Genomic DNA, 17,339 nt, shown 5'->3' with positions numbered 1-17,339 from the left:
GACAAGTTGAAAGCTTCTCAAAAGTTTGATGATGATAATAATTTCTCAGGCCATGTGATGACACTAACAACCTCTGGAAATCACTTCCCCTTGTTAGTAAAAGGCATGATTATAATGCTGTGAGATGGGAGAGGAAGATAAAGGTGCCTAGATGGAGTTGTGAATCATAACATGCAACATTGGCAGGGATTTTAGAGAGAAAAGTCACATTATTCTTTCAATCCGATGCGGGTAGACACACTGTGTCACACACAAGCATGTTTTCTCTCTTTTTGCTATAATCATTTTTCAACCAAGAGGTAATTTATTCAGTTGATAAACTGTGCTCTTTTTTTTTTTTTTTAACATGAAGGAATCTTTACTAAGAAATCACCAGTTACCTGATTGAGAAAGCTGCTAATTTTCTGGCACTGTTGTAAAATCTTATCAAGGACACAGTGGTCCCCTTCAGCTGTGTAGACATTAATAACATGAGTTAAATGCTGTCAGCTACTCCAGAACCAGCCGTCTTGTTCCTTCGTGTTAGCATCGCGCAGCTTAGATGCCACAAGCAAATAAGCATTCTAGAAGGAAAGCATGCCACGCCGGGAGAAAGACCCCACGTGCTGATATCAAGTGATCTCACCCGGCAACTCACAAAATATAAAAGTACTGTCTTTTAACATAAATACTTTAAACAACAATGGATAAAAGCTATTCAATTTGTACCCCTATCCGATAGAATCATAATGCAGTCAGTGTGGATTTTCTTTCCAAAGAGAAATAATCCATCTCATGATTCAGTTGCAACATTGAAAACATCCTGAGCTGTCCATTCTGTCACATCCTGGAGACTTCCTGCACATTTGTAACCTCTGTAACCTCCGTCCATTTTTAACAACGACTGGAGTCAAACATTTCCCCCTCCCTCTTCAGATGGAAGCTGCTTTGATCTGCTTCCCCTCCCGTCTCTTCGCTCTACCACCTCCTACTTCGGATCTTGGTACAATCTGTGAATTTAGGCAGGGTGACCGGCAATGATGGACTTCACCAAGCCTGTGGGCCTGGTGAAGACAGACAGACACGCCCCACCCTTCGTGTTCTGGAAACCACTCTTACAAAGAGCCCCCTTACACTGACGCAGCTGAGAGGTGCTGGGTCCCATTCACCTAGACAGAGACCCTCCAAAGTCCTCACTGATGATTGATTAGCTCAACTGCTTGTCCCCTTGATCAAGCGATCAACCCGCTTGTCAACCACACCTTGGCTCTGCTCCTCTCCTGCACCCAGGCGCCTGCACTGTGCCCACCCGGCCTGAGCCAGCAGGGGCCCCGCCCGAGAACAGGGGCCTCGGGGAAACGTTCTCCATCCACTGACCCATCAGGTCCCCCAAGGTCTGTGCCTGCACCTTCCAGCCGGGCTGGCTCCTCCCCTGAAAGGAAAGCCCTCTGTGCCCCGGAGATCACAAGGTGACAGTAATCCTTGTGATGAAGTCTGTCCTGTCTTAGTCAAGGCTTGTTTTTTACTGGACGTCGTAAAAACTTACTTTAACATTAAACACACATCTAAACATAAGATTTTGTTTTCCTGCTTATTTTTTCTGCACATTAGCCTCTTATTTCTCAATTTTCCTTCACTTTTTTCCTCTTCTTGTTCTCAAGAGCACCCACGGGGGCTTTAAGAGGGTCTGCGGACAGTTATAACTCCACGTCCTTGGGTCTCAAATTGTCTCTGTTGTAGTCTCATATTTGTTGGTAGTTGCACTGTGTAAATAGCTCTAGTCCCACGGTTATTGTTCTGCAGGATGTTCAGTGTATTGCTCCCTTGCCTCTTTGGCCCGTCTTCTCATTGGAAGTCTGGTTTTTCCTCTGCGGGTAATTGCTGTTATTTCTGCAGAACGTTTTGGAGCTGTGTCTCTTCAACTGAGATGGTCGTGTTGGTTGTTTGCCATTTCTTAGCATGAGTTAAGACTAGTCAACCTAAACCCTCATTTCTTCAGCTTCTGGTAAATTCTCCCCTGTTTTCACACGAATTCTTGGAACTGTACTAAGACTTGGAGCAAATGGATGGGGTGCAGGGGTGGCGGCCAGATGGTGCAGAGTGTGGCTTCTGTCCCAGCCCTGCATGGAAGAACGACATGGGAGGAGGGGGTGGTGGACCCCACCTGCCCTGGTAGGAGCCCCGCACCCTGCACCCCACTCCCCACGGGCATGCAGCTGGTTAAACCAGCCTCAGGGCCCCAAGGAGGCTGCAGATGCCCGACGATGTGGCTTCAATGCTCACCTTTGTTCTTGAATTCGCACTTTGTCCCCATTGCTGGCCTCTGTGGGTTTCTTACTTTCCCATCCTCTCAACTGGACATTTAAACTGATTTTTAAACGTCTTATCCAGGACTTTTAGGCATTCTAGAGGGACCAAGAGCACCTTGCCCTGGAAGACCTCCCTCCACTCTGAAGTCTTCTCTCTGAAAGTCTGACCCCATGAACGCCGTGTGTGTGTGTGTGTGTGTGTGTGTGTGTGCGCGCGCACATGTGTCTCACTCTGAACTTCCACGTCTTTGTCTGTTGGTATGATGTTTTGGGAGAATTTTTCAGTTCCATCTTCCCTCTCACTAACTCAGTGTCCAGCAGCATCCATTCTGATAGTCTTCCTGGTGATTCTATTTCTTCCACAGCAGTGAGAGAGTTACTCAGTTTTCAAGATAACCAGCTGCCTGTTTTGCTTTTAAATATGATATTCTCTCCCTCAATCTGAGTATTGAAACCAGCTCAACACAGGATTGATGTAAGGGAAGCCATATTGTAGAAAAGAGACCATGTTGTAACTTTGAATGACTTCTGACTAACTAACCCAGCTAAATTTGCACCCTCCAGATCCATCTGTTCTGTAGATTTTATGACCCCTGCTAGTGCATATAACTCCCAGCTGCGATAAGACGATAACTTCCTTCCTTTGAGTGCCTTAGGAATGTGATGACCCCCCAAACAGAGAGTCTATGCTGACAGCCGTCATCAATGAAAACTGAAGGAGCTGGTGTGACCGCTCCCAGTCTGTAACACCAGAGGGTCAACCTTCCTAACCCTCCCCATCTCCCACTGGCCTGTATAACTGCTTCAAGACTGTGCCCCCTTAAGATGATTCTTTTGGCCATTAGTCAGCCATCTTCCCTCCTGCTAGCAAGCTGTAATCAAATGCCCTTTCTCTGCCACCATCTTGCTTCTCGACGACTGGCTTTTATCTCGCGGCAAGCAGATCATGCCCTTGGAGCGGTAACAGTATCAGGCGCACAGGGCCCTCACCTAAGGGCCCGTCTTTTGGTTGTGACATTTTTCTTCATTGGATTTTCATTCTCTGGTAGAGAATGACTTTCCCAGACTGGCGGTGGGTCTGGGTTGTAGGGTCACCTCTGGGCTCCGATGTCTTTTGAGCTCCTGTGTAAATGCCGCTGTATTTGCCTCCTGTGTGTGTGGTGGGGAGGGTGGGCACATGGCTGTGGGGGGGCCCCAGTGCATCTCTGGGTAGAGGACCCCATGCCTCTGAGAGTCAAAAGTCCCTGGGCTGAAGCCCTGCCGTTCCACAGACCCACACTGCTCACCCGGGCCAGCTCCCCACTCATCTCCAAGGGCTCGTCTCTGGAAGCACCGGGGCTGGGGTGCTCAGGCTGGTTGGCCTCCCTTGCCAGTGTCTGCTGGCCTCCCATCTCCTCTGCTCCTCTGCCTCCTCTAGGCTTGAAAATCCCCACTTTTTTTGCATTTTTCTCCTGAGAGTTTTGGGTGCATCTTTTTTCTTCAATCAGATCTGAATACCAGGCGCAGACCTGCAACACTTGTCGGCCATGCAGTGGCAGCGACCCACGCATAAAGTGGCGGAAGATGCTACTGGGAGAAAACGTGTCATCTGGAGGCAATGCTATCAATGCCCTGGGGCCTCTCCTGCTCATCTGCCAGGACAGGGACACCCAGGACCCCTGGACAAAAAGCCCACCCACCGAAATGTGGACTCCTCTGGCAGCCAGACTGTGGCCATGCAACGATGCTGACCAGTTACGAGCATGGTCCTTCTCTTGTGGGGACCAAGCAGCCTGTGGTGATGGGACCACACGCCCCATCTCTGCCACGGTCCTAGCTCTGGGTGGTGGCCTGGAAGCCACCCCAGGTGACGCACAGGTGAAGGAGTGTGGCCAGGCTCCTGTACATGGTCACTGCAATTCAAATTCCATAAAGCTCTTGTTGGTCACAAAATATTACTCTTCTTCTGATTTTTTTCAATCATTTAAATTGGAAGTATTCTCAGCTCATGGTCCAGATGAAAGAGGCGGTGAGCTGGGTTGGGCCCATCTGGAGATACCGAGGCAGCATGAGGTCATGAACTTGAGACATAGTAGGAATGTACGCCGTCAACCTTTATCCTACATTGTGAGTAACGGCGTTTTTATGCCAGTGAAATACACAGATTTTGAAACAAAAACAGTGGTGTTTTCCCAAATGTCCTCTCAGCACAAGCTCCTTCCTTTCCCTCTCTCTGTGCCTCCTGCTCACTCGCTCTTGACACACACACACAAACACGCAAGCATGTACACATTTGCACATGCACACACGTGCGCACACACACATCAAGCGTGGAGGCCCCGGGATGTTCACCCCCGGCAGACTCAGCAGCTGACCCGGGACCCGCGGGCGCCCTCGGATCAGCACTGGGAGTGGTGCTGGCCGCTGAGGGGTCTCCTCACCAGCCTCCCTGTGTAGGCTCCTCGGGCTGCGTCGCCTCCTTGTGAAAACTTCCCAGGTGCAGCGACACTGCTGAGGGTGCTGAGTGATCCGGAGCAACGCCGATCCACCTGCCCGGCCCACGCTGATCCCAGAGAGGCGCTCTCAGATGATCAAAGACTGGAGAACCCTCGGCTCCTGGGGCATCAGGACACGCGGCCGTGAGCGTGTCTCGGGGACGGGTGCTTCGCATATGTGTCCCCTCCTGTCACCCCAGCCCAGTCTCTGCTTTCCTGGATCGGGAAGTCCTATCTGAACATTGTTTCCTAATTTTTGCCTGGAAAACAGTAAAATAGTTCCACTTACATATTATTCAGTTTAGTTAAAGGACTCGGCTCAGGATCATTTGGAGTCGCGACAAATCCTCAGCTGTGTGGGCGCCGTGTGCACCTCTGGACGCAGAGATGGTGTCCGTCCCTCTTGTTGCTTCTCTCTTTATCACTTTCCTGACTCTGCCCATCCCTCTTCTCCAGGTGTGATTTTATAATTATAATTTTAGTCCAAGGACGCCTGTCTTCCAGCATCTTGGTGCTCACTGCAGAAGGTGACCATTTAGGTTTGTCTTCAGGAAACTCTGCAGACTCTGGCTCAGTAGCAAGACCCCGTGTTTGCCACGGGCCCATGTGTGAGGACAATCTCCCATCAGAGGCTTTATGACCCTCTGTCCCCCAGATGAGGCTGAGGCTCGTCACCCAGTGTTCATATGACACCTGCCCGGCAGCAGCGAGTCCAGTTTTCTCCGGGAAAACAGTCATCAACATTGAGCTGTGAACCCCAGAGTGAAAAGTGTGCTGACCCCCCGGAGCCAGCACCCCGACTCCCCGTCACTGGACGAGCAGCTGTGCTGAGAGCCGGAGGCTGTGGTGTTGTCCACTCGGGGACGGCAGCTCTACACAGGCGCCCAGAGACTCACACGTCTTATTGATGTTTCCTCCTGGAGACCGTGGTTAAAGACAGCGCATAAAATGTGTCTTCAAGGAATTTTTAAAGGGTTCACGAGCAGTTGGCTTCTTTACAAGCCCCGGTTTGCTCGGCTGGGAAGCCGAGCCGCGTGATGGTGAAGCTACAGACTTGAGACAGAGTTGGCTCTGAAATGGTGAGAGCGGAGGACCAGGGCAGCGAGATTAAAACATATGACAGCTGTAGCCTCAGAGATCACCGGAAACGAGGAATAAAACCCACAAGAGGAAAAAACGTGGCCCATAGATGTGTCTCCACACCAGAAGTGTCTGCACGTCAGCTCTGTGGGAAGCTGGCACCTCTGATGTTTGAGCAGTAGTGGGGGGGCCTCAGCAAGGAGACCACCAGTGCAGAAGTCAATGCACTGATGTCTGAGAGTGCAGGGTCAGCTGTGCATGCAAGGGTGAGTGTGCAGGGATGTCTTAGTGTGCAAGGGCAGCTGAGTGTGTGTGGATGTCTGTGTGTGTCAAAGTGTCAGAGTGCATAGGGAGGACTCTGTGTGCAGGGATGCGTGAGTGTGCACCGATGGCTGAGTGTGCAGGGATGTATTTGTCCAAAAAGAAAGTGCAATTTATAAACCACCTCGATGCAGTAAAATCGCAGGCTAAGTGAAGTAAGAAATCTCGTTGTAAATTGCCCAAAACCACATAATAAGTGGCATTTTTGAAGACAGATGCATTTAAATAATTGGCATGTTTTGATCTAATCTAGTTTCCCCTTAAAGTCCCATTTATAAATTCTGTAATTGCCAGAGAGATAACCTCTGGGAGCTGCAAGCCGTGACGTGTCGCTCTAACGGCTACCAGGTAATTCTATGTGTTTATCCACACAGGCACACACACATGCACACAGGCACTCATGTGGGTACTTTCTTCTTTACCTTTGGGGTTTAAAAATTCAGAGGTAGTTTTCCACCTGCTCAATTAAATAGGTGTGGAATTTAAATAATTCCGCCATTACTGATTTAAAATCCCAAGTGTTTCCAGCTTCAATCACTTTGCAAGTTATTTCACCCAAAGTGCTCATTAGTGGGAGCCCGGAGAGGGCCGTTCCTGCGGCTGTGTCACGTCCCTGTTTTATTGCTTACAGTTTTATTTTCTCACAGACAGTGATGGAAAACTGTCATGAAAAAAACAACCACCAAACCAAAGATGCTGCTTCTCAGAGAACTTTGTTCACTGCAGGCTTCCCCTGTTACGGAAGCATGTTGTAGAACTCGCATACGAACGCCTTATTATTACTAAACACCGGATTTCATTGCCAGATAATGAAACTGTACACAGACATTTAAGCAAGAAATTTCGTGCTCTAGAAATAGAACTAGAAAAAAACGCATCCTTAGTGATGCCATGTCATATTGTGCTGCACTGGTCATCCCTCCCAGGACTGTGTGTGCGCGCGTGTGCAGGCAGGTGTACACATCCACACACACACACAAGGATTACAGTTATTTTAAATTTTATTGAAGCAAAATGACCTAGAGCCATTGGAACCTCATTTTTCTCCCAAAGAAGACAGTCCCCCTCTGGGAAGCGTTCGGTCAGACGACAGCCCCCTCAGGTCGCTCTGAAGATGTTGAGTGCTGACAGCACAGCCGTTAAGCTCCGTAAAGAGGGGAACAGTCCAGAAGTCAGTCACGCATCTGTTATTCTGAAATGCACCCAGAGTTGCAGGAAAACCACTTCTCTCTTATTCCCTGAAAGTTGATGCAACACCTTTTCAATCGTTTCATGGTCAATCTACATTTTTGATACTAAGGGAAAAGGAGTGAATTTAAGCTCATTTGATTACTTGACTTTACATAACATGGGCAACTGGTCCTGTCCCTCTGAACCTGTTCTCCTTCAACTGAACAACAAAATCTAAATGTGGCATTTTCTATTAAACACGCTTCAAGGACTATGGATGCTACTATTAATGGCCTTTTTATAATTAGAAAGTCAGTGCCATAAAGAGTAATTCTGAAAGTTCATAACTGAAATATTTACTCTGAGGCTCTTTATATTTTGTCAGAATATTTCCCCAGCTCTAGTTAATTCACTAAACATCTATTCTATCCGCACACATTCTGTCGTGTATTCACTAATCATATTTTTAAAAAGCAACAAAAATAGGGCCAGATCCACCCAGCCTAGAAAGCTAATAAGGACAAATCAATTAAAATATGAAGGTATTTTTAAGAAAGTCTCTAATTGGATAAATGAGACCATTGAAAATATCCATCTGCCAGTTCCAATATGAAGACCTGGAAGCTGGAGAGGTTGTAGTTTCTCTTTTAGGGTTTTCAGTGCCCATTCTCTCCTCTAATGGGGGAGAAGACAGGATGGGTCCCCATGAAATCTTGAAACTGCCCCGTAAGGTCCATGTTCACAGGCGTCTGCACTTCAGAAAAGCAGCAGAAAATAAATGCCAGGACTATAGTGGCTCCTTGAATCCCATCCTCACACACACACACGATATGTGTTCACGAAGATGAACAAGAATCACAAGTATGACCACCATGGCTCATGCCTTTAGCGTCACCAGAGATGGAGCCCGCCACAGGCTTCAGGTTACACCGTGGAGAGAAGTGAGCACCAGACTCTCAGAGTTCCTCCTGCAGGAGGCACAGACAGGGGCAGGAGCCTAAGATTCCCCACAGAAAGGTGGAGAGGAGCACGGAGAACGTGGACAACAGCACAGAGAAAACCACGGAATGAAGAGACAGTCCCGCACAAAGTGCGAAATCCTGCCCACGAGGTGGGAACGTGGGGACCCAGGGCTGCAGCCAGGGACCTCGATGGGGTGAGTCCAGCTCAGGACGGGGCTGGCAGCTCAGGAGAAGGAGATGAATGGAGAAGGGAGCCGCTCCTAGGAGATGAGGCTGTGGGAAGGGAAAAGGAAGTGAGGGAAATGACGCATTTTGAAGAGAACAGCACAAGGTGGGCCATGGCCACCCCTCTCCTCACCTCTTATCACCCCAACAGATTTTACCTCCATCCCACTGACTGAGGAGGGCGTCCTCGGACTGAGGCCCTGTCCATAATATGCTGGCGCAACATAAACCAGAGCAAGTCCATGCCAACGGCTGAGAGGAAAGCAAGGAAGGAGAAGGGAAATGTTTCAGCTGCTCAGCTCCTCCGCCCGCCACGTGGAGGCCGGCGCAGAGCCCGGAGAGCTACGACACAACACCGCAGCCCGAACGAAAGAACCTCAGTCCTCTAACACAAATGCGTACGTACAGAAAAGCCCAAAATCAGAACTGTTAAAGAGGAGAGAAATGGACCGTGCTGCAAAAAGAGTATATATAAAGAAAAGTGTAAGACTTTCATTAACGAAGATGCATTTGCAAGATGCTTGAGAGAACATATTCAAATGAAATTTAATAAAGGACATTGAAGAACTGCAGAAATCCAATTGAGAGAATGAAAGTAAGATTTTTTTTTTAAAAAAGGAAACTAATCACAGAAAAAGTGGCTAAAATAGAAGGCAGAAAAAGAAAATATCCTATCTATCATCTATTTACGTATATGTGTATGTATGTATGTATCTATCTATCTATCTGTCTATCTATCACCTACCTATCATCTATCTGTCATCTGTGTATGTATCTGTCTCTCTATCTATCATCTATCTTGGGGTCCTATAAAATAAAAATATAAAAACAATGGAAAAGAAGTAATATGTTAACATTTTAATCCAGCAAAACTTTCCAGAAATAAGGAAAAATCTAATTCTTCATTTTGAAAAGCCTGCCATATGCTTGAGGAACATGTTCTACCAAAACTGTTAGAATTAAATACAAAATAAAAGTCAGGGCCGCTGGTCCAAGGACCACCTTACTTAGAAAGGTAAGAAAATCAGGCTGATATCAGACTTCGCCTGAGTTGTGGAACAGCGTGTTCAGGAAGCACATGGAAAGGAAAGTCAAGCTGAGGACTTTGTGTCCTGCCGAATGGCCCTCCGTCACCCGGGCTGTAGAGCGTCAGTTCTCAAGCCCGCGGCTCCTGGAGCAGCACCTGAAGCCCCTCCTCTGAGCCCACTGCGGAAGCAGATCTCCGTGTGAGAGCTGGGAGACCACTTCAGGGGTCCATGATGCCAAACAGCGACATAAAAATAGTAAAATGCGATTTGCCTGTTTACGTTCATTCTCTGAGTGCATCAGAGGCTTCATGATGTATCCAAAATTGTCTGAAACAGCTGCCAAAAGACTCTTCCTTTTCCCAGTGACATGTTTGCATGAGGCCAGCTTTTCTCCATGAGCACCTTCTAAAAGCCCACAAGTCAAACGGAAAAGATGTGAGAATCTAGTTTTCTTCCATTAAGCCTTATATTAAAATTTGCAAAAATATAAAACCATGTGACTTTTCCGTTTTTTGTGCTTTTTAAAATATGGTTATTGTTCATAAAATTTATTAATCTGTTAACATGTAATTGACTTCTTGTCATTTTTAAATTCTCAGTTTTAATTGCTCACATAAGTGTCAGTAACTCTAACCCACGTAAGTAAAGCTCGTTGGGATCCTTGATAACACACACAGTGTAAAGACATCCTGAGCCAAAAATTTGAGAGCGACTCTATGCAGAATGGGCATTATCAGCCTAAGACGACTGGGGGCACTTCAGAACGGGGGCTGGGAGGGGGCAATGTACTTTGTTCTAGATCAGAGGTTGAGAGAAGCCTGGAGACGTGTGGAGAAAGGCATGTGGATATTGTACGGTCTGAGAAAGTAAGAAGAATACAAGAAAAATATGGGACTAGTAGTGAGAGGAAAAGGAAAGTCAGAGATGATCACTGACTATTGTATTGATAACAGATTCCAATACGACTCAAAAGTTACAAACCAGATTGTCAGGATCCTAAGAGCATCACAAAAGGTGTTCCTGCAAAGGAGAGTGGTAGAACAAAACAAACCTCCCCAACACCCAAAGAGAGAAAGAAATAGAGGGAGCAAACAAGGCAAGTCCCAGAGAATAGAAACACACGGGCGATAACAAACACTGATTATAACACAAAGTCACATCAGCAGGGCACAGACAGAAAACCTCAGAGAGTAAAAACACATGGGCGATAACAAACACTGATTATAACAAAGTCACACCAGCAGGGCACAGACAGATCAGCCATAACTACACATATGGGCTTAACATACCTGTTACAAAGAAAAAATAATGAAGTGTTTTGAAATTGGCTACCAAAGAAAATCCCAGCCAAACACGAGTCCAACAGATACGTCTGAAACAACGTACCTCGTGAGGACCAGGAGTGGACAGTGGGCAGACGTGCCAGCAGGGGGCACATGGAAAGGACCAAGTGGCCCTGATGGCGGACGAGGTAGAAGTCAAGGGTTGGAGCATCTCACAAACAGAGACCATGTTAGAGCAACAACACCACAATCCACAGCAACCATACAATAGCCATAAACTTCTGTGGTCAGACCATGACAACCACCCCCATACAGCAGAGATTATGGGACATGTAACGAGAAATAGAAACATGAATCAAAGGAGATCTTAATACATCCTCTGAGAACAAGATGAGAAATAGTAGTGGGCCAGCCCTGGTGGCCTAGTGGTAAAGTTCAGCGCATTCTGCTTCAGCAGCCCAGTTCAGTTCTGAGGCACAGACCTACGCCACTCATCTGTCAGTGGCAATGCTGTGGCAGCAGCCCACATATAAAATAGAGGAAGATTGACAACAGATGTTAGTTCAGGGCAAATCTTCCTCAGCAAAAAAAAAAAAAAGAAAGAAAAAGAAAAAATAGTAAAACATAGAGGATTATATAGCATAATCTTTAAAGAAATTCTGTAGATTAAAAACTATATCCATTTAATAAAGATTATTCTCTTAAGCACATATGCAACATTCATAAAAATTGGTCATATAATTAGTCACAAAAAAGTATCAGCAAGTCTCATTAAACAGGAATATTATGGGTATCATTCTCTGATCACAATGCGATAAATAATAAAAGCAAAACAATCCTTCCATTTGGAAAAAAATAAAACCTTCCATTAAACAACTTTTATGTAGAAGAGGAAATACAAACACAATATGAGGATTTCTGAAAAATAATGACAATAACAACACTACATTTCAGATAGATTCTTTGTTAAATAAGTAAAACAGAGATCAGAGGATATTTCATAGCCTTAAACGTCAGTGTCATTATAAATAGAAGAATGAAAACAAGTGAAATCAAATCCACTACTCAAACGTTTAGCCAAGGAACCACTGTTCAAACCAAAATAAACTCAAGGAGAAAAATAGAGGTAAAAGCTGAAGTTAATAAGGGAGATAACGGAAAGCAGTGAATCAAATTAATAATCTAAAATCATGGTTCTTTGAAAAAAATCAATATAATAAACCATCAGACAAATGAAGAAAAAATGAAAGATAGTACAAAAATACAAAATTAGAGATGACAGGGAAAGAAAGCACATGGCAACAGAAGCAGAAAAACACCAGGCTAATTTGCACACCTCTGAGCAAGTAAATTTGAAAAGTAAACGGAACAATAATTTCCAAGTAAAATATAGTTTAGCAAAATTAGAGATGGAATGCTTAAACAAACCAATTTCTGTCAAAGAAAGTGAAGATTATGAAAGAACAAATCCACAAACTGGAAAAACTGGTAAAATCACCAGGCCCAGATGGTTTCATGGGTGATTCTGCAAAACTGAGAGGCTAACGCCACATAAATTACTCCAGAGCATGGAAACGGGGAGAATTGCCATGCTTTTTAGGCAGCGAGAGTACCATTAATAGCTATATCTGATAAAAAGAGCAAAAAAGAAAAAAGTTACAAACCAGAATCACTCAAGAATATTGAGTTAAAAACACTAACTACGATATTCTTGGCTGGATGACACTCTCCTTGAGAACATGATGCACCCTGACCAGGGGCTTATCCAGGAACGAGAAGACCATCCAATTTTGGAAACTCTATTAACATAATTGGCCATATTCACAGTCTAAAGAGAAAAATCACGGTTATGGCCCAAATGCTGAAACACCTCTCACGATGTGTAAGGCCCTCTCTGATGAGGACACATTCTCAGAACCCAGGGATAGAGGATTCTTCACTGACGAGATAACTTACAGCCTGTCTGACTTATAGGGGCACTCACGAGGCCCCAAGGATCAGAAACGAGGAGGAACCAGCTCTCCACCAACCCGCACTGCGCTGGAGGAGTCGTCCGACGGAGGCAGGTGCGCACACAGTACACAGGCCGTCTCAGCTCGCTCCGATGCCGGGAAAGAGCTCGCCTCCCATGCAGCCCTCTGTTTCCAAGTTCTGTTCCTACCGGGAGCTTGGCTCTTCCAGAGCTGGACGGGAACAGCATAAGATGAGCCTGGAAGGTGCTGCTGTGCCAGAACCTGAGGCCCTGCTTGGAGGGCGACCAGGACACAGAGACCACACACAGGGACGGAAGCGGAAGGTCCGCGACAGTCTGAGCATCAAATAAATCAGAACAGAGATGGACGCGACCCACTGAGTGAGGCAGGAGCCACCGTGCACACAGATGTGAGTGTGTGATAGTGAGCGCGTGAGCGGACGGGGGAGCAACGCCCTTTCACAACTGGACGTCGCTGCAGAACGATGGGCAGAGGGAGAACCACCATGCTGCAGCCATGGCAGTAACACAGACTCAGGTGAGGACTTGTAATGAGTTTCAACGGGGGGTTGATCTTGAGCTGAGCCCAGAGGTGAGGCCCCGTGGTTCCTGACACGAGGGTGACTGTGGCCTGTAGTCGCTGTCAGGAGGGCACAGCCTGCTCGCCACGGCTCAGAAAGCTGGTGCTCACAGCCAAAGGGCCTCCTTTTCCACCCAGCCCATGCCACAGATGCTGTGCAGTGTCTCAGCCTTCACTGTAGTGAGTTTTTGCTCTGAGAAGGAGCTTTTGGCAGGAGAGGTAAACAGAAGGCAGCTCCTATCAGGAATTACACAACCTGACAGTTTAGAGTCAGTCCATCTCCACCCGTAGGCCGCATCCCCACTCAGCTGATCAGAGTCTGCATCAGCCTTCGCCCGTTCTTGTGGGACCAGATACGAGATGAGAGCTGTGGAAAGAATTTGTCCAGAAGGTCCCTTCCACTTGGGCCCCAATGAGCCCTCACGTCAACGGGGACGTCATTCACCAAGTGAGGCCAGCCTTCCACTGTGTGCTGTGGATCAGCCTCCTCACTGGGGGAGAGCCAGGCCCCTTCCCTTCAGCATCCTGAGGCCCAGAGGGTCCTCGGTCACACGGTGATGTGCACAGAGGAACCCCAGCCCCGTGTCCGGGCACCGAGGCCACCACAGCCTGCGGGCCACGCGGGACATGCCCGCCTCCACTCTGCTCCCAGCTCTGCCTGGGGCCCGGCTCTCTGCCCGGGAGCAGAGGGACTCAGAGGGGTGACTCCACACTGGAGAAGTGGAAAGAGGGGGAGTCCAGCACAACCCCCAAATCACAGGGACAAGCACCATCTTGTTTTCACCTGTGGGGGGAACTCTGACTTCCGTGGAGCTCCAGTAAAGGTGCCCACGGTTGAGACCGCCTCACCCCCGACCCCACACAGGGAGGGTGTGCAGAACCAGCGTGCGGAGAGGGAGAGTCCTGGGGCCTCATGGAGGAGACCTCGATCCTCCCGCTCACGTGGGACCCGCAGGATTGCTTCATTTGTGTTGGGCTAAAATCTTGTCTGGAGGCATCACATGAGTAGTTCAAACCATTTCTCAAAAGGAAAAAAAAACCAAAATGTGTGCCACTTAAAAGCATATGCACATGGTATTTTATTCACGTGCTGAATTTCATCTCTGCTGTCAAAGGCTCAGAATTCCCATCTCTAACTGATCTCTCAAATCTCGCAACAGTGGCCTCAATGTTATTGCCTCCTGTCACGACTCTCAGATATCAAGTTGCCATCCACACACAGTAACTTCATCAGTATTTCTCCTGTTAAAAACAATACTCTCAAAATGAGATGAACAAGAAATTAGCACATGCAGATTTCTTGTTTCTAAAAGATGAACTCGGGTCATAAAGTCAATAGACTTCATTTTAATGCATGAAGAACTGTAACTTCTACCACAGGTGTGGAGACAAGGACTCCAACTTTCACATCTAAAGTGGTCTTACTAATTTAATTTCATGGGTATTTTGAAATTTTGATTCTTTGGTAAGGAGATTAAATACTTTCTGAATACAAGACCGCTGAATGTCTCGGAGCCAGTTCTTAAGTCGAAAGCACTGAAATTCAAGGGGGGACCTCAGGGCCAAGCCAATAACAGCCCGCTTAGAAAAGAGCCACCGACCCCTCTGGCACCCTACCCCCTCCCTGGGTTCACCTGGAAGAGCAAACGCCAGATAGAGAAGGTGCTGGTGTTTATTCCAGCCTCATGGCAGGTGCCTGACCCCACTCCCTGCTCAGAGGCATCTCTCTGGGAGGCTGGAGGCATCCTGCAGGGTCCTAACAGTGGCCTCTGGTGCCTCACTTGGTGGGATAATCAGCAGTCTTTTCTCAATTACCTGCCTGTCGTTTCTAAAAGTATTTCTTTGCGGCTCTGTTTTTAAGGAAAATGTCAATGCCACCGCAGGGCTCGAGCGTTTCTGCCGTGTGTGTAAATTTTCCGTCATTAAAGCATGCAGCTCTCAGAGAGCACAGACACAGGGAGGAGGAACGGGGCAGTGCCTGCCCACTGGCAGGCGTCAAACGCCCCTTGTTGGGGTGACAACCTCCAAGGCTTCATGAGAGCCATCCCACCGTCATGCAGCCCGGGTGTGGGGGCCCCAGAGAAGGGATGGTCTTCCCTGCACCTGTACCACCCCCAACGTGCAGGGACGTCCTGGGGGGCCGCCTCCTGTCCGGGGGGCTTGGCTCACAGGGCTGCAAACTCCTAAAGGTGCCCACCACCCCTGCCCCTGATGCCCCAGCAGAAGGGCACGGGGCACTTAGAGGGATGGAGAGGAGAGTGAGGCTGGCTCTGGAGGAGGGATGGAGCGCCGGGTCTTCACGGGCTCCACACTAATCAGAAGGGGAGCAATCTCCTCGACAGATATCTCCAGCCAAGTACAACTCTTCAAACTTTCGGCTGTGATGTGCACAGTGAAGTGGCTTCTCCTGGATTTTTCTGGACAACGTCTTTGGGTTAGAGCCACATGCTAGTCTAGAAATAAGGACCGAGATCTCTGAACCTACAGAGACAGGGTGCTGACTGACAGAAGGAAATTAAGTTCCGTAACCCAGGGCTTAAAGCATTGTCATTCTCACCATCATTTCCACGTCTGCTATTTAGGGAGCGTGGGGAAGAGGAGAGTGATTTATCTGTCTTCCTTTAATGAGATACTTCTCTTGGAAATGCAGGCTTCGGTGCCTTCTCTCCCCGGGCTGTACTGTGAAGCCCTCCCGGTTGGAGCGTCACTCGGAGCTCCAGGTCAGCACAGGAGGGCATGGGAAGCACCCAGGTGTCTCCTTCTTTCTAAAGGTGTGGCCTGCGCTGCCTGCAGACCTGGGAACTGCCACATCCCGGTGAAGTCTGCCTGATAGAAAAGCCTGCTACTTGCTTCCCCATCAGCCTTCATCCCTAAAATGCAGTCGTGCGAGAAAGGAACCTACGGAGACGCCAGCAGGCTGTTTATCCCCTGAGACGCCCCTTTCAGGATTTACTAGAACTGAGCTTTTTCAGTGAATATTCAGAGACAAGGACACAGTGTGTTGTTTTTAGACAAAACCACAGAAAACACACCGTGAACCGCCCGGACCAGACCAGAGGAGAAGCAATCGGAACGTGTCCTATTTGGGGCTACACTTTAGCAGGTCCTTCTCTGCTTTTCCAAGATGGTTCATTTTCAGAAACGTGTTCTGTGATCCCAGCTCTAAACACTAACAATAGAACGAAAACACAGTTTAAAGTTTCAGGAGAGCCTCATGAGAGTTCTAAGGCGTTCGCTGCACTTACCTGTGTTTCCTGCCATGGCTGGACCCCAGCTCTTTGCCGACAGAAGAAGGATCACAGGGAGGAAGGCTCTAGGGACCGACCCCATGTTCCCGGTCCTGATCCCGAGGCCCCCAAGACCGGGCGATCCAGCCGGAGGGCGGCTGCTCAGTGCGGGGAGCTACTTCCTGGCTGCCGGTGGGGCTCCAGGTCCCCAGCGCTCCCTCCGTCTCCTCCCTCTCTCTCTCTCTCTCTCTCTCCTCCTCTCTCTCTCTTTCTCCTCCCTCCGTCTCTCTAGCTCAGCCCTGCCTCTTTCTAGCTTGCACCCGCCCCTCCTGACCCCCCTCCAGGCCACAGTGTTCCTGGCTGCAGGCTGAGCTCTCTCCTCTCCAGAAGCCTGGACCCAGGCATCTGTGGCCTCCACCTGCGGGGACCCCTTGCGGTGACAGGTGGGAGAGGATGAGAGCTGGGCTGCAGGCTGGCCCCAGGCAGAGAAGCTTCTCACAGCGGGCTCCCTCCTCCTGCTCCCCTTCGAATGAACCTCAAACCTCTTCTCCCCCTAGTGGTGCTGGAAGAAGGAAGGAAGCTGTCCTTGTCACAGCCCTGAGCTTTGTCGCCTTTCACTGGCTTGGCGGTGGCAGGAGCCAGAAGTGAAACAGGAGGAATTGCTGAGGGAAGGGGCTGTTGCAGTGACACCTTCGTGTGTGGGTTCAGAACAAGGTAGAACAGAGGAAA

General features: G+C 48.2%; 1 protein-coding gene across 1 annotated transcript in view; it reads right to left on the bottom strand.

Moving 5' to 3' along the window:
- LOC124228999 (contactin-associated protein-like 4) overlaps positions 1–16,796 on the bottom strand; it is a 167,502-nt gene extending 150,706 nt beyond the window's left edge. The window contains exon 1 of the mRNA XM_046644110.1: positions 16,629–16,796. Within this exon, the coding sequence (XP_046500066.1) occupies positions 16,629–16,713 (85 nt within the window). The 5' untranslated portion in view covers positions 16,714–16,796. The remainder of the gene's footprint in view (positions 1–16,628) is intronic.
- Between the last annotated feature and the right edge of the window lie 543 nt (positions 16,797–17,339).

This window comes from Equus quagga, chromosome 17 (assembly GCF_021613505.1).
Source record: "Equus quagga isolate Etosha38 chromosome 17, UCLA_HA_Equagga_1.0, whole genome shotgun sequence".
Lineage (NCBI taxonomy): Eukaryota > Metazoa > Chordata > Mammalia > Perissodactyla > Equidae > Equus > Equus quagga.
The sequence above is the reverse complement of the archived record's forward strand: the minus strand, read 5'-3'. Positions and strand labels throughout refer to the sequence as shown.